At 43.9% G+C, this 27,279-nt stretch overlaps 1 protein-coding gene across 1 annotated transcript in view; it reads left to right on the top strand.

Annotated features, from left to right (window-relative positions):
* TRIM2 (tripartite motif containing 2) overlaps positions 1-27,279 on the top strand; it is a 248,119-nt gene that overhangs the window by 154,205 nt on the left and 66,635 nt on the right. The window contains exon 4 of the mRNA XM_030191628.1: positions 25,250-25,401. Coding sequence (XP_030047488.1) covers positions 25,250-25,401 — 152 coding nt within the window. The remainder of the gene's footprint in view (positions 1-25,249; positions 25,402-27,279) is intronic.

Here is a 27,279-nt window from a genome sequence, read left to right as displayed (position 1 = left end):
GTGAGTATTATATGTCTTTAAGGGGGAGGGGTAGACGTCTTAAGGTTGAAATTAGAGAATAAAATGTTAAATTAGCAATATGGTTAGATTGTTGATTTAATCATTATAACGAACATGACTGTGTTGAGGCCAAAATAATAAAACCACACTTCAGACAATTCACATGGTGCTGTGTTATTGTGGCATCGTGTAGAACTACTTATATGAGATAGGCAAGATGATAAATTGCCAGCTGCCCTGCTTGTGATGCCAATGATCCATCCTGAAGGAGTTCAGCCTGCACAGAGTGACAAATGTGGTTCTGGTGGACTGGATGGATCATGCAGGTCTTTATCTGTTGTCATTTGCTGTGTTACTATGTTGAGCTAAATCCAAATAAAAATATTTACTATGGATTTGGCAGCTGGTCTCCAAGCTTTGAATCATTATTTAAAATTGGTGGGTGAGTAATAGCATTATCTCATTCACAAATAAAGATATTTTATTGTCCTGCTGTTGTAGTCTAACCAACCCCTATGGCATTGTTGGAGCTAATCTTTTCTGTTAACAGTTCCACCAAGAGAGCAAATAGCAAGAGGAAAAGTAAACAACTTTGACAGGTACCTCTTTCTCAACAAAATGCATCCAGGTAATCTCCACTGCCCTTGACACATGTGTCAGGGCCATTATATAATTTTGGTATCCAGGTTATATAAAATTCACCCCCAAATTCACTTTCTGGAGAACCTTAATTAAAAAATCCCAGTGCACTTTGCCGAATGCTCTTAGTATCCATAGCTAATAGCACTGCTGGTGATTGTTTCTTCTGAGCCACCCAAGTAAAATGGAGAATCCTTTTAATACTGTCAGCTGCTTGCCTACCAGGAATATAAGTCAGGGAGAATTAACAAAAGCCGATTGGTCAACATATTAGTGAATATTTTTATAGCTATGTTTAAGAGCATTGTTGGTTTATATGATTCACATTGGTATATGCCCTTTCCCTCCTTAGCAATAATAGTTATTCCCATCTGTGCATTGAGGGAGGCAAAGACGAGCCTTACAGGAGGTCATTGAAAAGTGCCTTAATGGACCAGCCACCTCCTCACTACATTTTTTATGAAAATAGGCTGACAGCCCATCCAAACCAGCGCCTTATCAGCTGCTAAAGTCTGAATTGCCTGTTGTATCTCGTGGAGGCAAAACAAAAAGGGGTTCAAAATTTCTACAACACAAAAAGAGGTGGAAAAAGAGACCAACTTCAAGTGATCAACCAGAATACCAGGGTGAGATGCTCCAAAACACAAACTTTATTCTGAATAAAGTTTGTGTTTTGGAGCATCTCACCCTGGTATTCTGGTTGATGCTTGAAGTTGGTCTCGTATCTCGTGGAGGGGGATAATCGAGCGGGGCGCCCAAGGTTTCCTGAAGACGTCCTCGCAGGACGTCCTGGCGAAGGGGCGGGGAAACCTGTATTATTGAAACAAGATGGGCGGCCATCTTTCGTTTTGATAATATGGTCAGGGATGCCCAAATCTCAACATTTAGGTCGACCTTAGAGATGGTCGTCCCCGGTTTTCGGCAATAATGGAAACCGAGGACGCCCATCTCAGAAACGACCAAATCCAAGCCCTTTGGTCATGGGAGGAGCCAGCATTCGTAGTGCACTGGTCTCCCTGACATTCCAGGACACTAACTGGGCACCCTAGAGGGCACTGCAGTTGACTTCATAAATTGCTTCCAGGTGTGTAGCTCCCTTGCCTTGGGTGCTGAGCCCCCTAAACCCACTCCCCACAACTGTACAACACTACCATGGTCCTAAGGGGTGAAGGGGGCACTTACATGTGGGTACAGTGGGTTTGTGGTGGGTTTTTTTTTTTTTGTTAGATTTTTTATTAAAGATTGCTCAAATACAAAATAGCCAACAATCGGCTGTTCATCAACATATTTTTCCACATCAAGCTTGTTTAATTCTAACTTTAACTTTCCCTCCCCTCCCTCCCTATCCCAGTGGTGTGTTTGATTGTTCTTTATACTGTTCATAAAGTGTCCATATTTTGTTGAAAATCCGCATGGAGCCTCTTCGCATGGCTGTCAGCTTTGACATTTGGTATAAGTATTCAACTCTTCCAGTTGCTATTTGTAATGTTGGTGGTTGCAGCTGCTTCCATGCCCGGGCTATTCCAAGCCTTGCTGCCACAAAATATTGAGTCGCCCGTCTGTGTTGCCAGCCAGATATCTCATCTGGTTTAAAATGTAGAAGGCAGTGTTCCGCCCTCCATGGACATTGTCTTTGTATAACTGTATCAACCAGCTGCAGTAACTCTTTCCAGTATTCTTTTATTTTCTCACAGGACCACCATATATGTAGGAATGTGCCTCTATGGCCACATTCCCGCCAACATTGACCTGATGCTTCCGGGTACATCTTTTGTAGTCGGTCTGGTGTGTAATACCACCCATAAAACATCTTAAAACCATTTTCATTCACCGTTTGTGCTATGGATGACTTAAGTAGATATTTATAAGTACTTTTCCACACCATTGTGGAGTATGTATTCTGCAATATCTCTTCCCATCTCTTTTGATATAGTACCTGAGGATCAGTCTGTCCCAGCAGAGCCAGGTATATACGTGTTATCCCTCCTTTGCCTCCTCCTCTAGTAATCGCATGTTCTAGATCTGTTTCAGCTAGGTCTAATTCGTCTTGCGCTTTCTTCTTAAGGAAATTACGCAGATTGCAATAATAGGTAAGATCTCTCTCTATCAGACCATATTCCTCCTGAAGGTCCGCAAAACTAATCATTTCTCCATCTTTCCATGTTTGCCCTAGTGTGCGCAACCCTGCTTGGGCCCATTTGTCAAAAATCTTCTCCGATCTCCCCAATGAAAACCCTTTTGCCCAACGTATTGCTGTCTGCCGATAATACACTCTTTCCGGAAACAGACGTCTCCTCAATTGATACCACGTCCATAAAGGGTGTCTCAAACCAATAGGCATTGCTCTTATTGTGGGCACTAGTTCCTCTTTTGGTACCCATAAAATATCTTCTATTTCTCGCCTGCCCAACCATGCTCTTTCCCAATGAAGCCATTTCTTAGATGCCCCAGGTGACCACTCTGCCAAGACCCTAATCTGGGCTGCTTGGTAATATAGGTAGAAGTTAGGGACTCCCATACCTCCTCTCTTCCATGTTTGAAACATCATAGATCTCCTTACTCGTGGTGGGCGTTTCCTCCAGATATATGCAAACATTTTGCGATTTAGCTTTGTAAAAAAGCTTGCGGGTATTGGGATCGGGATTGCCATAAATAAGTACAGCAATTTCGGTAGCAGCATCATTTTGATAGCATGTATGCGCCCCTGCCAAGATATATTGAGTCCTTCCCATCTGTCTAATTCCTGAAAAAGTTCTTCTGCTTTCTTGGGGAAATTAGCTGCATATAGCCCCTCTAGTTGTGAGGTTATCTGTATGCCCAAATATTTAATAGTCTTTTTCGCCCACACAAAGGGAAATTCAGTCCTAAGAACCTCTAATTCTTTGGGAGGCACTGTGAGATTCAAAAAGGTGGATTTTTCCAAGTTCGGCTTAAACCCTGATAATTTCCCATATTGCGTGAGGTGTTCTATTACCCTCTTTATAGAAGTTTCTGGTTTCACAATTGTGAGCAATATATCATCGGCAAACAGCATAAGTTTGTGTTCTCTCCATCCTCTCACCACTCCCTTCACCTCCCCATCTTTCCTAAGCATGCAGGCTAGCGGCTCCAGTGACAGAGCGAAAAGAAGTGGAGATATCGCACATCCCTGTCTGGTCCCACGTTGGAGCTTAAATGTTCTTGTATAAGACCCATTAATTTTTAAGGTTGCTAGTGGCCCTTGATATAGTAACTTTAACCAACTCAGGAACTTCCCCCCTATCCCTACCCATTGCAATACTTGGAATAGAAACGACCAGTCCACTCTATCGAATGCTTTTTCTGCATCGATTGATAACAATACTGCTGGGGTCTGGTCGTCTCTCACCTGTTGGATAATGTGCATCAGACATCTGGTATTGTCAAACGTCTGTCGCCCCGCTATAAATCCCGCTTGATCCTCATGAACTATACCCGGAATCTGTTTTTGTAGTCTGCAGGCCAATATCTTTGTAAATAGCTTGTAATCCACATTCAAAAGCGAGATTGGCCTGTAGGAGCTACAAAGCCGGGGGTTTTTCCCCGGCTTCAATACATGCTAATCTCCATGTATAGGGTAATTCCTGCGACTCTGATAAATCATTAAACACTTTCAGTAGGACTGGGGCCAGATGTTTGCTATACACCTTGTAGAACCTAGTGGGGAATCCATCTGGCCCCGGGGCTTTACCATTTGCCATATCTGTTATTGCCCACATTATCTCCTCTAGTGAGATGGGTGCTGACATCTGCTCGGATCCTCCTCTTTCCACCCGCGGGAGGTCCGCCCCTTGTAAATACTGCTCTATTTCATCTACCTCTGGGACTTGTTCTGGTTCATATAAATTTGTATAGTAATTCAAAAACTCCTCTTGAATCTGTTCCATCTGTGTTACAAAGTTCCCATCAGTTGTTTGTATGCCCCCTATATGATTATGTTGTGCTAGCTTTTTCAATTTACAAGCTAGCAGTCTACCCGCCTTATTCCCTAGTTCAAAGTGTTCCTGTTGTGTCTTTTGTAGTTTAGCGGCCACTTCTGCCAGCTGCAACTCTTGAAGTTTGTTTCTCAACTCGTTTAATTTTGTCTGCCCCCTTGAGTCTGTGGGGATCTTTTTATGTGCTTGTTCTAGCTTTAATATTTCAGTCCTAATACTCTCTTCTTGTTCCACTCGTGTTTTGGTTATGTGTGCTCCTAATGCTATTAATTGTCCTCTAAGGACCGCTTTTAGACCTTCCCACAAATATTCTGAGCGGATCTCACCCACATCGTTGAATTTAAGATATTCCTCAATATATTTTTCTATCACTGGGATGTTTTTGGGATCCATTAGGATTGCCTCATTTAACCTCCAGTATCGCTCTCCCACCTGTCTAATTCCTATATGTAATTCTAATACCACCGGAGCGTGGTCCGACCAGGTGCGTGGCTCTATATTGATCTTACTTATGGTATTAGCCACTGTCACATCTCCCATCCATCCATCTATTCTGGAATAAGATCTGTATTTAGCAGAATAGTATGTATAGTCTCTTTCCTGTCCGTGTTTTGCCCTCCAGAAATCTGTCAATCCCCATCTGGCCAAGAAACTTTTCAATCCTTTCCTATCTATTTTAGCATATACAGCTTGCCCTGTAGAATTATCTAACGGGGGATGAATCGTGACATTAAAGTCTCCCCCTAAGAGGAGTCGACCTTGTTGATGCTTTTGCAATTGTAATTCCACTTTTTCTATAAACTGTTTCTGCCCGGAATTCGGGGCATATATATTAACAATGGTGTACTGAGTATTATATAGTGACACTTTTACCAGCAGGAATCTGCCTTCTTTATCAGTTACTGTATGTTGAACCTGCCAAGGAAGTGAATCCGACAGTGCTATTAATACCCCTCTCTGTTTAGACTTGTCCATACATGATGAAAATAAGATTGTAGGGTATCGCCTATGACCCACCAGCCGCTCGTGACACTTTTTCAAGTGCGTCTCCTGTACCAGCACTATATCTGCTCGCAAGCGTATCATTTCTTTAAATGCTAGCTGGCGTTTCATAGGCGAGTTAAGGCCCCTCACATTGAATGTTACACATTTAAACACTTTATCACCCGATACCATTCTGTCAAACTATAATACATCCACCACCGTTTTCCCTTGTCCCTTTCCCCCCTCCCCCCTCCCTCTTTCCCCAATAACCTGAAATAGCATGCCCCCTTCTTCTTTGAGGGCATGCTAAGAAAAATTGTGGACTTCCGTTCACGTCTTCCACACCAGTCCATTTAAGCGCTTTGGCCCTTAATGATTTACCGGCACCGCTCCCGCTGCCTCCTGATCAGAGTTTAGCCTGACTCTCTAAGCAAAAATTTAGTTCCAATGTGCAGTGTGTTGTCATGTGCCTTTCTCTGCCACAAGCCGTTGTTCTGATGCTTGTCTTCTCAGCCGTCCTCGCCCCTGTGAGACTCTCTGCCATCGCTGCTTGCTCTTTTTCGGAGGTCCATTGGTTTGGTGTGCTGTGCTCGCTGTTGTCTCCTTGTTCTGCCCCAAGAACTCCTGGGCCTCCTCAGGCGTGACCACTCGTCGTTGCTTTCCCTCCTTATAAAACACTAAGGCAAAAGGATGCTGCCACTTGTATTTGATTCCTTCATCTCGGAGCTTTTCCGTTAATGGACGTAGCGCTCCTCTCCTTTTCAATGTGGTAGCCGCTAAATCTTGAAATAGTTCAATGGGATATGTCTCCCATATTATGGGGCTAGCTACCCTTGCTTGGCGCATGACATCCTCTTTCATTTTGAACTCTGTAAAACAAGCCACAATGTCTTTAGGCACATTAGCCTTTCTCGGACCCAGTGCCCTGTGCGCACGTTCTAGTTTAATTGTTTCGGGTGCCACTGTGTGCTCCGGGGTAGAGAGCAGGTGGGCCGCTATATCCTGCACTGCTTTTTCGCAGTTGATAAATTCTGGTAGCTCCGGTAGGCCCCGTACTCGGATGTTAGCTCGCCGACTTCTATTTTCAAGGTCTTCCACCTTGTCCGTGAGAAATCTCATGTTTGCTTGTTGCTCACCCATTTGCTGTTCTAACCCCGTTATCATATCCGCATGTTCTTCAAGGCCCACTTCAGTTTCATTAACTCGATTTCCCAATTCTTTGATCTCCTCTCTGAGGTCTGCGCTCAATTGCGCAAAGTCACGCCGCATCTCTTTAATGTCTTTTTTAATATCCAACAGCCAGGTACTCAGCTGTTCCCATTTATCTGGTGCCAGCTCATTTTCCTGCGTTTCTTCGTATGCGCCCTGCGCATATGTAGGCCGCTGGCTTAGGGAGGCCCCTTGACTCGGCTGATCACCTGCCTGCCTGTCCGCCACGTGGTCGCGGTCCCGATATGCGAATGCAGTTAAATCCGCCGTTTTGGGTTTCGAGTGCGCCATCTTCGGGAGCGCGTGTCTTCCACTGTCTGTTCTACTACACGCCTTCCGTTTCGGGCTCTAATTGCTCTTCTTTTAAGCTGGTATTCGGGCTGGTGTTCGGGAGCTGCGCGTTCAGACCGCCATTGCAGTTCGTGACGTCACCGGAAGTCTCCGGTTTGTGGTGGGTTTTGAAGGGCTCACATCACCACAGGTGTAACAGGTGGGGGGGAATGGGCCTGGGTCTGCCTGCCTGAAGTGCACTGCACCCACTAAAACTGCTCCAGCGACCTGCATATGCTCTCAGGGAGCTGGGTATGACATTTGAGGCCGGCAAAAAATATTTTTAAAGGTTTTTTTTTTAGGGTGGGAGGGGGTTACTGACCACTGGGGGAGTAAGGGGAGGTCATCCCCGATTCCCTTCGGTGGTCATCTGGTCAGTTCGGGCACCTTTTTGAGGCTTGGTCGCAAGAAAAAATGGACCAAGTAAAGTCAGCCAAGTGCTCGTCAGGGACGCCCTTCTTTTTTCCATTATCGGCCGAGGACGCCCATGTGTTAAGCACACCCCAGTCCCACCTTCGCTATGCTTCCAACACACCCCCGGGAACTTTGGTCATCCCCGAGACAGAAAGCAATTGAGGACGCCCAAAATTATCTTTCGATTATGCCGATTTGGGCGACCCTGGGAGAAGGACGCCCGTCTCCTGATTTGTGTCGAAAGATGGGCGTCCTTCTCTTTCGAAAATAAGCCTGAAAGGAAGAAATTACAGCATTCGGTTCCTTCTGCACCTGCAGTAACACCTCTGGCAGGATTCTTCCTGAACGTACATATCCTGTGTATAAATTTTGTTATAAAGCTGTGTTAATTGGGATCTTAGGGGCCCTGTTACTAAAGGGTTGGCATATGTTAACAGTTTTGCGGCGCACCAATCCGGAACTACTGCCAGGCTACCGCAGGAGCCCAGTGGTAGTTCCCACCTCCAACACACGTCATTTCCGGTGCTACAAAATATTTTCTGTTTTTGTAGTTCCAGTGCTTACCCTGTGGTAATCGGGCAGCACTTGGTTAGCACAAGGAGCCCTTACTGCCACCTCAGTTGGTGACGGTAAATGCTCCCCCCCCCCCCCCCCCCCCCACCGTTGTACCTAGAGCTCAAAATATCCCATGCCTACAAACAGTACAAAACAAAGCTGTCAAAATTATCACTTGGAAAAAGAAATTCGACCATGTTACTCCACTTCTGAAAGCAGGTCATTGGCTTCCTCTACCCATTGTATTATCTACAAAATTCTAGTTTTATGCTCCTGTTTGCTAAGCCGCGCTGTTGGCTGTCTCGGCACTAATGCGGACAGAGCCCAGAATGGGCTCTGCCGGCATTAGCACCGGGACAGCCGCTAGCACAGCTTAGTAAACAGACCCCTTAGTCTTTAAAGTTAACCTGGCTGTTGAACCACTATATCTCTCTCACATGCTAATCCCCTGTGGCAATTCAAAAACACTGTGATCATCATCCCCAAACCTTTTAATAGTGCCGTCTTTTCAAGAAATAATCCACCAGCACACTAGAAAGGCAATATTTTCAGTCTAAGGTCCTGTTTACTGGAACAAACTACCTCGATCCCTTCGATATCAATGATCTCTGCAAAACTTCAAAATAGATCTTAAAACATTTCTTTTCTCCAATGTAGAGAGGTGTGGTAGCCGTATTAGTCCACTCTTAAAGGTTATCAATAGAAATCAAACAAAATACTACTACTTAACATTTCTAGAGCACTACTAGGGTTACGCAGCGCTGTACAAATTAATGAATAAGGACGGTCCCTGCTCAGAAGAGCTTACAATCTAAAGGATGAAATGTCAAGTTGGGGTAGTTGAGATTTCCTGAGAAGAGGTGTAGTGATTAGGTGCCGAAGGCGACATTGAAGAGGTGGGCTTTGAGCAATGATTTGAAGATGGGTAGGGAGGGGGCCCGGCGTATGGGCTCAGGGAGTTTGTTCCAAGCATGGGGTGATAAAACATGGAAAAGAAAATAAGATGATATCTTTTTTATTGGACATAACTTAATACATTTCTTGATTAGCTTTTGAAGGTTGCCCTTCTTCCTCAGATCAGAAATAAGCAAATGTGGTAGCAGATAGTATATATAAGAGAAACATCAAAGCATTACTTTGACAGTCTGACAGAGTGGGAGGGTGGGGGTATGCATGGGGACATCAAAGCATTTCATTTATATTCTAACAGAATGGGTGTTGGTAGGTGAGAGGAGGGTAATAAACAGAAATAAACAGAGAAATACAGCTTTATGGTTTATAATGGGTTAGAAAAATATTCTTAACCTCCCTTTTGCAGTCCACAGAGGTGAACATATCAGACCTGACAGACTAGACAATAACCCTCCCCTTAATATCTCCCTCTCTTCTGTCCTATCAAAACAGTAGTTCCTCCCCACCCTTTCTCCTTCATGCTTCACTATTTATCTCTCTGTTCTCTAACTTTTTATATTGTTGTCCGCCTAGACATGCTTTTCATGGGCAGGATAGTAAATTCTGAATAAACTTGAAACTTGACGCCCCTCTGCCAGGTTATACATTAATAATGTAGTAGCTCCATCCTTTGATTTACATGGAGGCAGTAGACAAGGTTGCCCCTTGTTGCCACTACTATTTAACCTTGCATTGAAACTGTTATTACTTTTGATTAGACAGAATATTAATATTCATGGCATCAACTGGGAAGATGTTGAGTATAAACTGTCTTCATACGCAGATGATGTTCTTCTGTATGTTACAGAGCCTGAAACTACTTTTCCTTTGCACCTAACGACTATTGACACTTTTGGATCATTTTCAGGATATAAGATTAACAGGACTAAATCTGAAATCCTTTCATTGAATGTGTATGCTACCAAAGGCCTCACTGCCAATTATCCATTCAAATGACAGAGCACTGATATCAAATACCTTGATGTACAAATTTTGTCTGATGTGCAATCCACTCTTAAAGCCAATCAGCAAAAAGTGATTGACAAGGTAAAGGATTTGTGCCACCAATGGAAACCGAAATGGCTCTCTTGGTGGGGTAGAGTTGAAACTGTCAAGATGTCCATTGCACCAGTAACTCAGCATGATTCCAATCTTTTTCAACTCCCCTTTCTATAAGACTATTACCAAATTACACTCAGGCGTCCTTTTACTAAGCTGCGTAAGCATCTACACGTGCCAAAATGGAGTTACTGCCCGACTACCATGTGGCTGTTGCGGTAATTTCATTTTTGGTGCACGTCCAATATGCGCGTCTGAAAAATATTTTTCTTTTCGGGCACGCATAATGGATGTGCGCCAAGTGGCATTTGGCGCATGGTCATTCCCGCCTGGTTACTTCGTGAATCTTTACCGCTAGGTCAATGGCTGTTGGTAAGGTCTCAGACCCAAAATGGACACGCGGCAATTTTCATTTTGCCACACGTCCATTTTCTGCAAAAATAAAAAAGGCCTTTTTTACAGGCACGCTAAAAAATGGATCGTCTTGCGCCCCAAATCTGCACCTACACTACTGCAATCCATTTTTCAGTATGCCTTTGTAAAAGGACTCCTCAGTTTTTATATGAAAATGAGAAACGACTGAGAATTGCAATGAAAAAATTATACATGCCTAAATTGTCACAAACCTGGAATATCAAACGTAGACCCAGATGTACTCACCTATGACACGCTTATACCTCTCCTTTGAATATCTCCAGTTTGGGCGCGCCTACACTTTGGGTGCGTCTACACTTAGACTTTGGACGTATCAACACTTTGGGCGCGTCTACATTTAGGGCACACCTACACTTTGGGCACATCTACCTTTGGGCGCGCCTCCTCTCACGTCAGACGCCTTCACCTTATAACCAGGAACTGCTCGCTACAACCTGTTTGGTGTCTGATGCGTTTTTCTTGTTGCTGTTCTGCCTGATCTGACTACTGTCTGGACCTGACCTCTGCTAGATCGCTGCCTGACCTGACTTCTGCCTGGACCTGACCACTGCTAGATTGGCGCCTGCCTTGACCACTGCTGGATCGGCGCCTGTCTTGACCACTGCCTGGTACTGACTTTTGCTCTGCTCTGTCTTCGTCTCCTTCTCCTTCTGTCTGAGCCGAGTCCTCTTCCTCACCCAACTCCTAAGTCCTGTTGGCCACCTGAATCCAGGGGCTCAACCGCTGGGGAACGGTGGTTGCCGCAGGTGAAGCTTTGGGTTTCTGACTGCTGGTCAGGGCTCACTTCTACTCCCTACCTCGTGACATAAATATAATGGCAGAATCAATTTTCCTCATATTTATGATTATCACTGGGCATATATTATATAGCAAGGAATGTGCTGGTTTGGCCCTGCAGTGTCTCAATCTACTCCCAGCTGGTTGATTTTGGAAAGGATTATGTCTAACCATTACAACTACAATATATTGTTGGCTCTTCTCTACCTAAACTATTGAAAGAAAATCCTATATTTGCATCAACATATCATGCGCTGACCAAACTAGACAATATGCTCTTGCATAAATGTAAAGTTTCTTTACAATGGCCGTTATGGTACAATAATGAACTGAAAATTGATGGTAAATCTGCAATATGGTTGGATTGGATCAAAAAGGGTATATATACGTTACAGGATGTATCCTTTCTTGAACTTAGAAGGAAATTCAACAGTTCCTTCAGTCAATGTTACAGCTAGTTTCAACTAAGACATATGGTGAGAGCACATTTTGGTTCAACTTTATCATCAAGTAGTATGCCTGATATTAACACTCTGAGCTGCCAAATTAGAGCGATGGGTCATGAGTCAAATAAATGGTATAAGATAATTCAAGATAAATCTCTACCACACAATACTTTAGTGTTAAAACATATCTGGTCTATGGAGACTAATTGTCAAGTAACTGATTCGGAATGGATTAACTTATGGAAATTACGTACTCGATACTGTAGATCTGCGGCTGTTAGACAATACTTAATTCTTTACCGGTCACAGAGCATTATGGACATCTTTGAAATTACATAGGATCTCAAGCTCTACATCCTCTTCTTGCTGGAATTGTGCCTCAAATATAGGCACTCTGGACCATATGCTATATTGGTGCCCCATAGTAACTCAATTCTGGTTGGAGGCGTAACAGAAAATCCAGGAGATTTTAACCATTACAGAACCTGTATATTACCAAGGTGTCATATTCAATATAATCACTTCTGATAATATCCTAGAAGAGCATATGACCTTATTAGGCATAATGACTGCCATAGCTATCAAGTATATTTTCAGTTCATGGAAGAATGCTTCTGATCTCAATATAAACTTTTGATGGCAGAGTAACTGCACCATATATAAGTATGAATCTAATATAGCTCTCAAAAATAACCAATCTAAGAAAATCAATAACATATAGAAACCTATCAAAGACTATCTTAAAAAATGACCTTTTTTTTGTAATTTGTATTCTTTTGATATATTGCAAGGTTTGTTGTAGTATTCTTTTTCATCTCTTAATATACGTGCAGGTATTGGATCGCTGTAATCTATTAAATACCCATTATTGATATTCATCCTCTCTTTTTCTTCCTCTATATACTTTTTTCCTGTGCAGTCTCTGTTTATAATAACATAAGATATATGTTTTATTTTTCTTTTTGTTAATGTATTATTATGAAATAAAATAAATTGTTGAAATTTAAAAAACTGAGGCCTTTCTTTTCAAATTCAGTATTTTGTTCTTTAGTGCTATCCTTAGTGTTGTCCAAGTTTGATTATTGTAATGCTGTTTACTCAGGTTTGAAAATCTGTCTTATCAAAAAACTTCAAACAGTACAGAACACTGCAGCCTGTCTTGTATCCAAAGCCCCTCGGTGTACCAAATTAGTCCCTCTTAATCAAGTTGCATTGACTTCCTATAAGTGCAAGAGTCACCTTTAAACTGTGTGCCCTTGTGTATCAAATTTTGTTCGGTCTTCTACCTGATTATATGCAACACTTACTGCAATTACCATCATGCAAATCCCATCCTGCGTCAAGAGACTATCTACTTCTCCATTTTCTGAATTGTAAGAATCTCCTTTACAAATCAATTCATGCTGCCAGTTTCTCAGTCCAATCTGCTAAGCAATGGAATTCCCTCCCAAAGTCAATTAGGCATGTCTCTGATTACCTAAAATTTTGGAAATCGTTGAAAGCATTTTTATGTAGTGAATTCCTTGTCACTGTTGACCACTGTAATTCTCTTGGCTAATTTGTTATTTTCAAATGAGTCATTCTGCTGCTATCTAATATAATAATTCGCACCTCCAACGTTCTGAAGCTGACTCCGTGGCAGTGAAGCCATGTAGTGTTTGTAGGGTTCGTAATCGCACTCCCGATCACTGCCCCGCCCTCGAGGGAACTCTGTGTAGTTGCCAGGGAAAGAAACGCGACGTCAGAAGGAGAAGGGACCAACCATAGGCAGTCACAATCACTCTCAGTTTCCGCAAACAGGCAATGAGGGCGGGACCAGAAGAACAGCTGAAACCACAGCCTGTCTGAAGCGGCGTCTGTACTTGCTGCACTTCAGTGTTGGCGGCCGTGCAGGAGGTAAAACTTTTTAAACAGCACACGTCCTCCTTGCACTTGCAGGCCACAGACACAGAGGGAGGGAGGCGCGGGGCAGCGGAAATCGGAGGAGAGGGGGGGCGCGGATAGAGGGGGGTCCTGAGACAGGGGGATCCTGAGATAGAGAGAGGGGGGAGGGGGTGGGGGTCCTGAGACAAGAGAGAGGGGGAGGGGGTCCTGAGACAAGAGAGGGGGGAGGGGGTCCTGACGAGAGGGAGAGGGGGTCCTGAGACAAGAGGGAGGGGGTGGGGGGACCTTAATGATAGGGGGGAGGGGGGAGGAGGAAGGGAGGAGGGGGGTCAGAGGAGGAGGGGGTCAGGAGAAGGGGGGAGGAGGAAGGAGGAGGGATGGGGAGGGAGGAGGAAGGGGGACGAGGAGGGAGGGAGAAGAGGGGGAGGGAGGAGGGGAAGGGGGGAGGAGGAGGTGAGGGGGGGAGGAGGAGGGAGGAGGGATGGGGAGGGAGGAGGGGAAGGGGGGAGGAGGAGGTGAGGGGGGGAGGAGGAGGGAGGAGGGATGGGGAGGGAGGAGGAAGGGGGAGGAGGGGAGAGGGAGGAGGAGGAGGTGAGGGGGGAGGAGGAGGGAGTGAGGAAGGAGAAGAGGAGGGGTGAGGGGGGAACAGGAGGGGGGAATAGGAGGAGGAGGGGGGAAGGGGGCCCTGGAACCTTGCTAGCACCCGTTTCCTTTCTGTTCGAAATGGGCCTCTTTTACTAGTGATATTATAACTCTTATTGTCTTTTACTTTTGTTTAATCGTTATTGTACTTTGCTTTAAAGTTTGATGTAAGCCACATTGAACCAGAACTTGTTTGGGATAATGTGGTGTATAAACGCTATAAATAATGTTTTGAATGTTTTAAATAATTCTTTCCACTTATTGCAGTTAAAGGTATCATATATCATGGGGTCCATCAATATATATAATTAAAAACACAAAGCAACATAATTTAAAAACTGAGCAAGCCTCAGTTGGCAACCAATGCAATTTACAGATCAACAGTAATGCACTTTCAAACTTAGAGGACTTAAAAATCAAACGAGCTACAGTATTCTGCAGCATCAGCAGTCTTTGACGAATTGAGGCACTACATCCCACATAAATAAAGTTACAGTAGTCCAAATGTGATAATAGTAAAGTCTGAACAATTAGCTAGATGACATTTACTTCAAAACATGCTCTAATGTGTCTCCATTTCCACATTAATTAAAAAACTTGAACTGTCAACAATTGCACATGTGCATCAAGAGTCAAATAGAGCCAATATTTAGTGCCGTATTCTCGTTAACTGAACAAAGCTGATGCTGCTGTTTAAGCAATTGTACTTGCCTGGTTACCCATGCTGGTACTGGTACTGCATAACTCCTGGCTGTACCCAGAACACCCCATTACTGCCCGGGAAGTGCCATGGTGGTCAAAGGGGATAATTAGCAGCACTGCCTGGGTGTCACTGAATAGCCCCTCCCAACCCACTTAGCACAATTTCAGCAGCCTGGGGTCTGTAATATTAAGATCTGCTCCCATTATTTATTTATTTATTTATTTATAGCATTTATATCCCACATTTTCCCACCACGGGCAGGCCTAATGTGGCTTACATCAGTCTGAAAAGACATACATCAATCCAGCACAAACAATCAAGTACATGGAAGTAGGAGAGATCAGTGAGTAATTACAGAGAAGGGAAAGGGGTAATAGAGTTGGTAATCTCCCACAGAACAAAATTAGCTACATCAAATCATTAACTAAGCATAGAGCATGTTTTGGTGTACATTTGGAGCATAAATGTTAGACTTGTGATCCTTTTACCATTTATTGTCACCTTCACAGATAAACATCTTTCCTCACTATCCCTGAAAAGTCCCTTTATTGAACTGGGCAATCTCTCTTGATCAATATTACCACTTCTGCTGTTTTATTACCATCTCACAGGCATTACAAAAAATCTGATGATACATTTTATCCCGTTCATTTGTTCTTTATCCTCAAATAAGCCTTTTGTGTCATGGCTATCACCTAGTCTAGCCTCTTAAGCTCCTTGAAAACTAATTGCATCTTCCAGATAGTACAAGAATCAATTTTCCTTCTCTTACTATTGTGATATTACCACCCCAAATCCAGTGACCTTCTGGAGTAACCGCAATCTATCCCAAAGGTTGAATCTGTGCCCTTCCCCCTCATCCCCCAGACCCAAAAGATCAGCTCCTCACTGCTTGGATCTCTGATTGAGGATGGCAAGGCCTGTTATATAGACTCTCCAAACATGTGGCTTATCTCATCTCCTTTATATGAATTGTAACCATGTCTGATTGGGCACTTGGATTAAATAAGTCTGTAACATCCAAGAGTGTCCACCCCAATTTATGGGAAGTTATTACATTCATAGCTCCTCCCTGTAGCCCCACGCCAACAAAGAAAAGAAAGGAGGATACCAGTAGTCACATAGGGGTCCTTTCACTAAGATGCGCTGGAAAATGGCCTGCGGTAGTGTAGGCGCGTGTTTTGGACGCTCGCAGATGAATTTTTCAGCGCACCTGTAAAAATGCCTTTTTAAAATTTTGGCTGAGAATGGACGTGCGGCAAAATGAAAATTGACGCATATCCATTTTGGGTCTGAGACCTTACCACCAGCCATTGACTTAGCGGTAAGGTCTCACGCGTTAACCAGGCGGTATTGGTCTATGCATGTCAAATGCCTTTTACCGCCTGGTATCAATGCACGCCGGGAAATAAAAATTATTTTGTGGCGCACATAGTGGATGCGCGGTAGCCAGACGGTAACTTGGAATTGGTGCGTAGGCACTTACACGGCTTAGTAAAAGGGCGCCTCAGTCCTGGTAACTTCAACAATAACAGGTTATAGGTCCTGTGATAGTCAAGCTAATCCCGCGCTAAAAATAGTTTATATTTTGTGGCGCAGGAGGCATGTCTATGAGAAGAGAGTAGTACCCTGCATTAATCAGGTAGCTCAGGTACATTGCCATGGGCTGCCCAATTAGCACGGGATTAGCACGAGAGCCCTTACCGCTTAGTGAATAGGTGGTGGTATGGGCTGTCATGGTAATGGCCACACGCTAATTGGGAAATTAGTACATGGCCATTACAGGAAAATATATAAATGCCCTATAAGTGGCCACAGTGCGTGGTAAACCCACGTTCTACAAACGTCGCCGGCTATTTTTGAGCACAGCTTAGTAAAAGGGCCCCTGTGTTTTGCCTTGGCTGATTTAAACCGTAGTTCTGTGGTTTTTTGTTTGCCAAAATGAATTGTTCAGGTTGTTTATCAGCTGCGCTACTGTAAGCAGCTGTTTTCATTTTGCTGTCACAGCCCCAACAGAGTGGGGGGGGGGGGGGGCTGTTTGATGGTGTTGTGTTTATATCTGTCTTTACACAGCACAAGGAATTTACAAGTCCAGCTAAAGTTGAGACTCCTGTGGCAAGTGCACTGCGTGCCAAAATGCAGGACTGCGTCGAGTCTTTATATCATTTTTATAGATCCCTGTAGACTGTATGTCTTTTTAGTTGATCTTTGTGACATTTTTAATAAATATCCCTTGATTGGCACTTCTTTGGCCATTCCCCTTTTCTGTTTTGTTTTTCCTCTTTTAGCTCAGCATTCCATATTGACAATAAAGAATTTACACTTTATTGTACTGTGACATCTTTGCATCGTTTAATGGGATTTAAGATAGAAAAACCACAAAGGCAGCCTGAATAATCCTAGAGGGTTTATTCAATCTGAGCTGAAATCATTTCTCCCCTCCCTCTCCCTACCCTCTGCATTTCCAGTTTGTCTTTTCCCTTGGCAACACCAAAGCTCTTTGCATTTGTGCCACAGAAAAAGCAAACACAGCGAAAACATTTTCAAAAGGGCTCTTGTCAGAGACAAAGGAGAGAGACACGGAGGAGGATCGGATGTGTTATTTGTAACACGTGGCTGTTCTTGGACTATGTGTTACTTTGGAACTGAAATTAAAGGACAAAAAAATACATATAAAGATATGTAAACATTGCTTAATGACAGCAAGAGAGGCCTTTGTGTATATATGATGTAACCTCTGCTCTCAAGACAAATCCCTCCTCTCAGTACCCTTCTCCACCACCGCCAACTCCAGGCTCCGCCCTTTCTGCCTCACCCCACGCGTGGAACAAACTCCCCGAGCCCATACGCCAGGCCCCCATCTTCAAATCTCTGCTCAAAGCCCACCTCTTCAATGTCGCCTTCGGCACCTAACCTCTACACCTCTACCCAGAAAATCTACACTGCCCCAACTTGGCATTTCGTTCTTTAGATTGTAAGCTCCTTTGAGCATGGACCGTCCTTCTTTGTTTATTTTGTACAGCGCTGCGTAACCCTAGTAGCGATCTAGAAATGTTAAGTAGTAGTAGTAGTAAATGTAGATATAATAAATATATATCCTGCAGTCATGAGTTCAGGAGATTTCGTTGTTGCTTCTTCCCGATGTTCATGCACCTACCCATTCCCGTACAGGTTTACTGAGCCACATCTTTGGAAGACAAACACTTTCCCCTGAATTGGGTGCAAAATAAGGGCCTCTTTTACCAAGCTGCGGCAAAAGGGGGCCTGCGCTGGCATCGGTGCATGTTTTTCACACACGCCAAGACCCCCTTTTACCGCAGCTGGTAAAAGAGAAGTCTCACTTTCCTACAGGAAATGGCCGTGCGGCAGGTAAAGCACTTGCCGTGTGGCCATTTCAGAGGACAGCCCTTACTGCCACCCATTGAGGTTGGCGGTAATGGCTCCCGCGCTAACCTGGCGGTAACTAGGCAATGAGCGGCACTGCCCAGTTACCGCCAGGTACACTCTGGCGTAGCTCCGGAAATGATGACACGCTAGGGGTGGGAAGTACCACTGGGCTGCTACGGTAGCCCGGAGGTACTTCCTGTACAGCGAGCAGTAAGCCCGAGTTGGGCTTACCACCGCTTAGTAAAAGGAGTCCTAATTGAGCCGTTAGCAATCAATTTTTGACATTAACTGGCACTAATTTGGACATGTGCGGATCTGCCTGTGTGCTGTTCTTTAATGCTGCGTGTCTAAATTCTCATGTGCAATTCACAATGGGGTGTGACCAGAGGAGGGGCATAGGTGGGTCAGGAGCATTCCTAAAATTTAGGTGCAGTGTTATAGAATAGGGTCATTTACGTGCCCAACTGCCATTGGTTGTGTGTCAGTATTTACATCAGGGTTCAGCAGCTGTAAGTCCTCGTGCTACGCTAAGTAATATTCTATAAAGGCTGCTTAGCGTCATGCAACCTTTCTAGAATTGATGCTTGGCTTGGAGCTTCCTAGCACCTCATTTTGGGCACCATGTATAGAATTCCCCCTTTTATGCAGAGGAAATAATGTGCTGAAGAAGTGATTAGCAATAAACAGTAAGGTTAGGATCCACTTTATTTGATAAGGAGCTGCCTTATTTTAATGGAAATGGGACTTGATATACCGCCTTTCTGAGGTTTTTTGCAACTACATTCAAAGCGGTTTACATATATTCAGGTACTTATTTTGTACCAGGGGCAATGGAGGGTTAAGTGACTTGCCCAGAGTCACAGGGAGCTGCAGTGGGAAAAACTCAGTTCCGCAGGATCAAAGTCCACTGCACTAACCACTAGGCTATTCCTCCACTCAAGCACCAAGAACGTGCATAAATGCATAATTTAAGCACCAAGAACGTGCATAAATGCTGGTACTGTAGTCATTTGCATGCATAAGTGGCCATATAAAATACTGGCTAGAATGAAAGTACAGGTGTAAGTGTCGTGGAGGGGCATAATCGAACGGGGCACCCAAGGTTTCATGAGGGCGTCCTCGCAGAACGGCCCCGCGAAGGGGTGGGGAAACCCGTATTATCAAAACAAGATGGGCATCCATCTTTCGTTTCGATAATACAGTCGGGGACACCCAAATCTCAACATTTAGGTCGATCTTAGAGATGGTTGACCTAAATGTTGAGATGGTCAACCGTAGAGATGGTCGTCCCCGGGTTTCAGCCATATCCAAGCCCTTTGGTCGTGGAAGGAGCCAGAATTCATAGTGCACTGGTCCCTCTGACATGCCAGGGCACCAAGCAGACACCATAGGGGGCACTGCAGTGGACTTCAGAAATTGCTCACAGGTGCATAGCTCCCTTACTTTGTGTGCTGAGCCCCCCAACTCCCCCCCCCCCCCCAAACTCTGTCCCTGTGCACACCCACAAAGCAAGTGTACCACTATCAGGCTTATTTTCAAAAGAGAAGGGCGCCCATCTCCCGCTTTGTGTCAGAAGATGGGCGCCCTTCTCTTTCGAAAATAAGCCTGATAGTGGTGGACTTCCTCTATGGGTGTGCATAGGGACAGAGTTTGGGTGGCGTGCATCCAGAGTCCACAATTACTTATGTGCATAGATTATAAAGGGCCCCTTTTACAAAGTGGCAGTAAACGCAATGTGGTACTTTCCACCCCCAGCGCGCCGTCATTTCTGGCGCTACACAAATATATTTATTTTTATAGTGCCGGTGTGTACCCGGCAGTATATCGGGGCAGTGCCTTACTGGGGCTCCCTCCGAAATGACTGTGCAGCAAGTGCTTTACTTGCCGCATGGCCATTTCCTGTAGAAAAGCAAGACCTACCTTTTACCTGCTGCAGTAAAAGGGGGCCTCAGTGTGCATCAAAAACACATGCTGACACCAGCGCAGGCCCCCTTTTGCTGCAGCTTGGTAAAAGAGGCCCTAGGTTCCTTAATTTATGCATATCCTTGTAGGAAGTATGCAGAAACGTTTACACCAGCCCTTGTGGTATTGTGTGTTCAAACTCCTCTTATTGACCTATAAGTGCATTCACTCTGCAGCTCCTCAGTACCTCTCCACTCTCATCTCTCCCTACATTCCTCCCCGGGAATTCCGTTCACTGGGTAAATCTCTCTTATCTGCACCCTTCTCCTCCACCGATAACTCCAGACTCCGTTCTTTTTATCTTGCTGCACCATATGCCTGGAATAGACTTCCTGAGCCAGTATGTCAAGCTCCATCTCTGGCCATCTTCAAATCTAAGCTAAAAGCCCACCTTTTTGATGCAGCTTTTAACTCCTAACCCTTATTCACTTGCTCAGAACCCTTATTTTATCATCCTCACTTTAATATTCCCTTATCTCTTGTTTGTCCTGTTTGTCTGTCCTAATTAGATTGTAAGCTCTGTCGAGCAGGGACTGTCTCTTCATGTTCAAGTATACAGCGCTGCGTATGTCTAGTAGAGCTTTAGAAATGTTAAGTAGTAGTAGTAGTATGTGCTAGCAGTGGTCACCACTTTCTCCTTCATTATTTAATGTATATGTGAAACCTTTGGGAGATTTTTTTTTTTTTTTACTAATCTTGTCATACGTTTGATGATATTTTTCTTTTATGTCCAGCGCTTGATACTTTTGATAATACTATAGAATTGTTGATTAAGAATATTTTTTTGGTTCATTCCTTGGCTCAAAACTTTTTTCAAAAACTTAATCAACAACAGACAAAGGTGGTATGGTTTGATTCTCTCCCTGGAAAGTCTTTACAGCTTTCCACTGGTGAAATTTTAGAGATTGAAGGTAAATCCAAAGTCCTTGGAATAATATTGGATTCTAGGTTGACATTTGAGGATCAAGTTAATACTCTTATTAAGAAGCTTAATTTTCGGTTGCCACAATTGAGGGCTATTTGTTCATTTTTAAGTGTTCAAATTTTAGAAGCGTTGTGCAAGCGTTGTGTGTTGCCTTATTTAGATGATGGTAACTCTTTGAATGGAGGAATTTCTTCAAAGCTGCTGAAAAGATTACAATTACTTCAGAATACAGCAGCCAGGCTGATTTTTAGGTTGAATAAATTTGAGATGGCATCTCCTCTTCTTAGGAAGCTTCACTGCTTCCAATTAAGTCGCAAATAAATTTTAAGATAGCATGTTTGGTTTTAAATCTTTTGTAGGACAAAATCCAATAGGATTAGTAAAGTAGTGCGTTTTGCTAAATTCTGGCAGGGTTTCCCAAGTTATTCAAATGTTGGCTGTAGCATTTCCTAGTTTTATAGGGATTAAATTAAAAAGATATTTTGAATCTTCTTGTAAGTATTTAGGAATGGAGTACCGATCTATATTAGGAGATCCTGTTCTTATTTATTGTTTCGTGGAACTGCCACGATATACTGCCGGGTACACACCGGCACTATAAAAATAAATATATTTGTGTAGCGCCAGAAATGACGGCGCGCTGGGGGTGGAAAGTACCACATTGCGTTTACTGCCACTTTGTAAAAGGGACCCTTTATAATCTATGCACATAAAAACCTGAAAACTTATATGTCTCTTGATAATGGTATGGATTAATGCCTGTTTTGTTATTGCTATGTAATTCCTTTTGTAATTCTGGTCCTGGAGGCACCCCAGCCAGTCAGGTTTTCAGGATATCCACAATGAATATTCATTAGAGAGATTTGCATGCAGTGGAGGCAGAGCATGCAAATTTCTCTCATGAATATTCATTGTGGATATCCTGAAAACCTGCCTGACTGGGGTGCTTCCATGACCAGGTTTGAGAACCATTGGCTTAGTCCACTTTTAGTTGTTCATAAACACTTTTCTTCCATAAACAGGTGCGATGTCCACTCCATTTCCATATATACCCTTGACAGCCCACATCTCTTCCTCTCCTCCCCCTCCCCCGGTCCAACATCACTCTCTTTCTGCTACCCCACCCCCACATCCAATGTCCCTCCATCTCTTCCTCCTCCCCCTCCATATCTTCCAAGTTCAATAGAGAGCAGTGCTAGTTGACTTGCCCCTTCGCTTCGGCATAACGAAGGCTAGGATCAGGTTCGGACGGAGCGCAGCTTACACAGGTCTGCTCTAGTCGGCCATCTTGAATCCTATTCCCCCCTCCGAAATTTTAAACTCATACCTGCTCGGGGTTAAGGCGGCGTCGGCAGCGACACAGCACCAGTGAAAAGCATGCTGGCTCGGCGCACCTTCAGCTTCCCTTCTGTCTCTCAAGCTGTGGTCCCGCCCTCATTTCCTGTTTCCACAAGGGCGGGACCAGAGCTTGAGAGACAGAAGGGAAGCTGAAGGCGCGCCGAGCCAGCACGCTTTTCACTGGTGCTGTGTCGCTGCCGACGCTGCCTTAACCTCAAGCAGGTATGAGTTTAAAATTTCGGAGGGGGGGCGGGAACTGGACGGCGTGCGTGCCAACAGAGAGGGGGGGGGGCGGGCGGGCAACCTGGTGCTCGGTGGGAGGGAGGCCAGGTATGAGTTTTAAATTTCGGAGGGGGGTCGGGAGGCAGGCGGGGAAGGTCACAACCGGGCTGGGGAGGCTTAGCCTATGCTGTTAGCTCTTTCTTCAGGTACTCCCCCATTCTAATAAAGTCATCAGTTTGAAATCCAAGAATTTGAGTTTTGTGTGTCTGAACTCCACTTTAGCTCTTGTATCAGGCCATAAGTGTGTGATGATCACTAGTGCCTAGGCTGGCACCCACCCGAATGTTAGAAACACTTTCTCTAGATCCAGTGTCACTCCTTCCCTTGTGGGTTCCATCTCCGTTTGTGCACTTTGGCGGTCATCCACAATGTCTCTGCTTCTTTCTGATTCTGCAGATGGGATGTTCCAGTCCACTTCAGGCAAGTTGAAATCTCCCAGCAGCAGTACCCCCCCCCCCTTTCATTCCCAGCTTATGGATGTCTTTGATCAGATCTTTGTGTAGCTTCTCTATTTGTGTCTCAGATCTGTAGATCAATCAATACTGACTAGAATCCACAGGGAGAGACCACTGAACAATGTCACACCAAAAAAGTCAGTTCCATAAAAACAATGTAACAGATACCGATCGAAAAACACACTTGCACATCAAATAACAATACCTTCTAATAAAAAGCCAAAGAGAGAGTTCAGTATAGGCTCTCATCCACTCTCTCATTACCTCTCGCCTTGACTACTGCAACCTACTCCTCACTGGCCTCCCACTTAACCATCTATCCCCCCTTCAATCCGTTCAGAACTCTGCCGTGCGTCTTATCTTCCGCCTAGACCGATATGCTCATATCACCCCTCTCCTCAAGTCACTTCACTGGCTTCCGATCAGGTACCGCATACAATTCAAGCTTCTCTTATTAACCTACAAATGCACTCAATCTGCAGCCCCTCATTACCTCTCTACCCTCATCTCCCCTTACACTCCTACCTGTAACCTCCGCTCACAGGACAAATCCCTCCTCTCAGTACCCTTCTCTACCACCGCCAACTCCAGGCTCCGCCCTTTCTGCCTCGCCTCACCTTATGCTTGGAATAAACTCCCTGAGCCCATACGCCAAGCCCCCTCCCTGCCCGTCTTCAAATCCTTGCTCAAAGCCCACCTCTTCAATGTCGCTTTTGGCACCTAACCATTATTCATCTATTCAGGAAATCTAGACTGCCCCAATTTGATTGACTGCACTTTTTTTGTCCTTTAAATTGTAAGCTCCTTCGAGCAGGGACTGTCCTCTGTGTTAAATTGTACAGCGCTGCGTAACCCTGGTAGTTCTTTATAAATGTTAAGTAGTAGTAGTAGGCTGTCACCGCAGCCGAGCACAGATTTCAGTGAGTCAAGCCATCAAAGTGGCTCACTAAAGAGCTCTATATGTCATGTAATACTCCTATAAGTAAGGCTCTAAATTTACGTGTGAATAAATCACTAAATTAAGTGACATGTGATAAATCAAATTCAGTGAAAATATATGTATTGTTCAATAGATGTCCGAAAGCAACTTGGACTCCCTAATACATAGGGTACAAACTTTGCTCCATAAACAATATGACCATCTTCTGCTACCATAAAAAGTGGCAAAAATGGCAAGTTCAAAGCACTGGAAGGTATGAAGCTAACAGGAGCAGCCTTATCTGGGTTTTCAGCTTGGTTGCTAATGCCACACATGCTCAAACCTTTTCCTTCCCGTGCTTTGATATCTGTTACATTGTTTTTATGGGATTGACTTTTTTGGCATGACATCATATCTGTAGATGACACCTGGGTAAATACAGATCCCATCTTCTGTTTCCAGGACGATCCATATTGCTTTCTGTTTCCTCCAGTCCCCCTGCATTTTAGCTGCTTTCATTTGTTTTTCACATAAAGCACCACTGCTCCACCACTTTGGCCCTCTCTATCCTTCCTAAAAAAAAATTATGGCTTTGTCCCATTCATGGGAATATTTGAACAATGTCTCTGTGATAACAACAATATCCAAGTCTGCCTCAAACATCAGGGATTGCAAATTTGTAATTGTTTTATTTACTCAGCAAGCTTTTGTGCTCATGGCTTTCTATTTGTCGCTAATGAGCGAGTTGCTTAGGTGTTTTTTTAATATTAACTTTATCTTCCACACTGTTGGGGAGTTTTCATGAGAGTCTTAGGTGAATGATGTGTGGTATTTAATATATCGTAGCTTGTGTTTCTGCTGTAGTCTCTCCGTAGTTTTCAAGCCAAAGGTAACAAGATATCAGAATTGAATTCTAGGTAGCAGACACAATATCTATAAATTAGTGGGTGGAGTTAGTGGTACCCTGACTGTGTTTCACTCCTTGTATCTTTTGCACCAGGTAATGGAATTTTATTGTCAGTCATGTGAGACAGCCATGTGCCAAGATTGCACGGGAGGAGAGCATGCGGAACACCCCACTGTTCCCCTCAAAGATGTGGTTGAGCAGCACAAGGCTGCACTGCAAGTCCAACTGGATGCTGTCAACAAAAGGTGTGTAGACTGAATCTATGGAGTCTTTCAACCCAAAAGTGATTTTTAGTTTTGTTTAGTTTAATAAAAGTGCTTAACTGCCTTTCACTAATCACATCAGGGCAGAGTACAAGAAATTTCTATCTGAGACTTAAGAAAATGCTACTAAGAGTTCAGCAGGAAGTCTCTTCTTTCAGAAATTTAAGGGTGAGCTGGATTAGAGCTGTCACAGGACTCCTCTCTGGAGAGCTTTGCAGACTCAGTCGATGTACAGGTGCCTTTTACTTGCACTAAGTGCTGACAAGGTTGCTCCTCAACACAGGGGCTCTTTCACTAAGCCGCGTAAGTGCCTACGTGTGCCCAGTGTGTGGCAATTCCGAGTAACTGCTTAGCTACCACGTGGCCCATGTGGTAATTTTCATTTTTTTACGTGCGCCAGAAAAAATATATTTTTTCCTGGCATACGGGCAGTAATCGGCATTTTACGCGCATAGACCATTACTGCCTGATTACCGCGTGAGACCTTACTGCTAGGTCAATGGTTGGCGATAAGGCCTCGGACGCAAAATAGACGCGCAGCAATTTTCATTTTGCTGCACGTCCATTTTTGGTAAAAATTTTAAAAAGGCATTTTTTACAGTTGCGTGCGCCCAAAACATGTGTCTACCCTACCGCAGGCCATTTTTCAGCACGACTTAGTAAAGGGCCCCTGAGAAACTAGTGGTTAGAGCACCGGTCTTGCAATCCAGAGGTGGCCAGTTCAAATCCCACTGCTGCTCCTTGTGATCTTGGGCAAGTCACTTAACCCTCCATTGCCTCCTGGGATAGAGAAATACCCAGTGTACCTGAATGTAACTCACCTTGAGCCATTACTGAAAAAGGTGTGAGCAAAATCTAAATAAACTAAACTACACTGGCTCCCACTTAAAGAACGAATCACGTTCAAAGTATGTACCCTAGTTCATAAAATCATCCAATGTGTTGCCCCAGCCTATATGTCAGACCTAATAGACCTACCATCCAGGAATGCAAAAAAATCTTCTCGCACATTCCTTAATCTTCATTTTCCCAACTGCAAAGGTCTAAAATACAAATTAATGCACGCATCTACCTTCTCCTATATGAGCACGCAACTCTGGAACGCGCTACCACGCAATCTGAAAGCGACCTATGAACTGACCAACTTCCGCAAACTATTGAAGACTTATCTCTTTGACAAGATATACCACAAAGATCAACACATGTAAAAATCTCCAAATACACCCAGAAACGTCTTATAGCGTCTAATGTCTTCTAATGTCTTCTGCCATACCTCTATCTTGTATTTCACTACCATATAACCCAAAATCCTTCTGTAAAACCAAATGCATATTCTCTTCTTATTTCCAGTATCCATGATGTATTGTAAGCCACATTGAGCCTGCAAAGAGGTGGGAAAACGTGGGATACAAATGCAATAAATAATAATAAATAATAATCCTAACAGAAATAAAGAAATGACCCTTCCCAGGACACAGTTGAGTAGTTTTCTCAATATTTGGGGTGTTCAAGCACCCACAGCACTACAGAGTTGGCACCTATGTCAACAGCAGCTAGAGTCTGAAGCAATAGAGAATGCAAACAAGCTTAGCAGTGATTAGATGGCAACACCAGTAATTGGGAAGCAAAGCCAGTGCCGGGCAGACTTCTACGGTCTGTGCCCTGAAAATGGTAAGGACAAATCAAGATCAAGTATTTATTTATTTATTTGTTGCATTTGTATCCCACATTTTTCCACCTATTTGCAGACTCAATGTGGCTTGCAATAATACATCATAACAAGCGCTAATCCAGAGTAGATACTCAACAATTGGTTACATAAAGAACAAGTGTAACATAATGGATATAATCAATTCAATA

The sequence above is a fragment of the Microcaecilia unicolor genome, chromosome 2 (genome assembly GCF_901765095.1).
Source record: "Microcaecilia unicolor chromosome 2, aMicUni1.1, whole genome shotgun sequence".
NCBI classification, from domain to species: Eukaryota; Metazoa; Chordata; class Amphibia; order Gymnophiona; family Siphonopidae; genus Microcaecilia; species Microcaecilia unicolor.
This window is presented reverse-complemented; position numbering and strand designations above follow the sequence as displayed.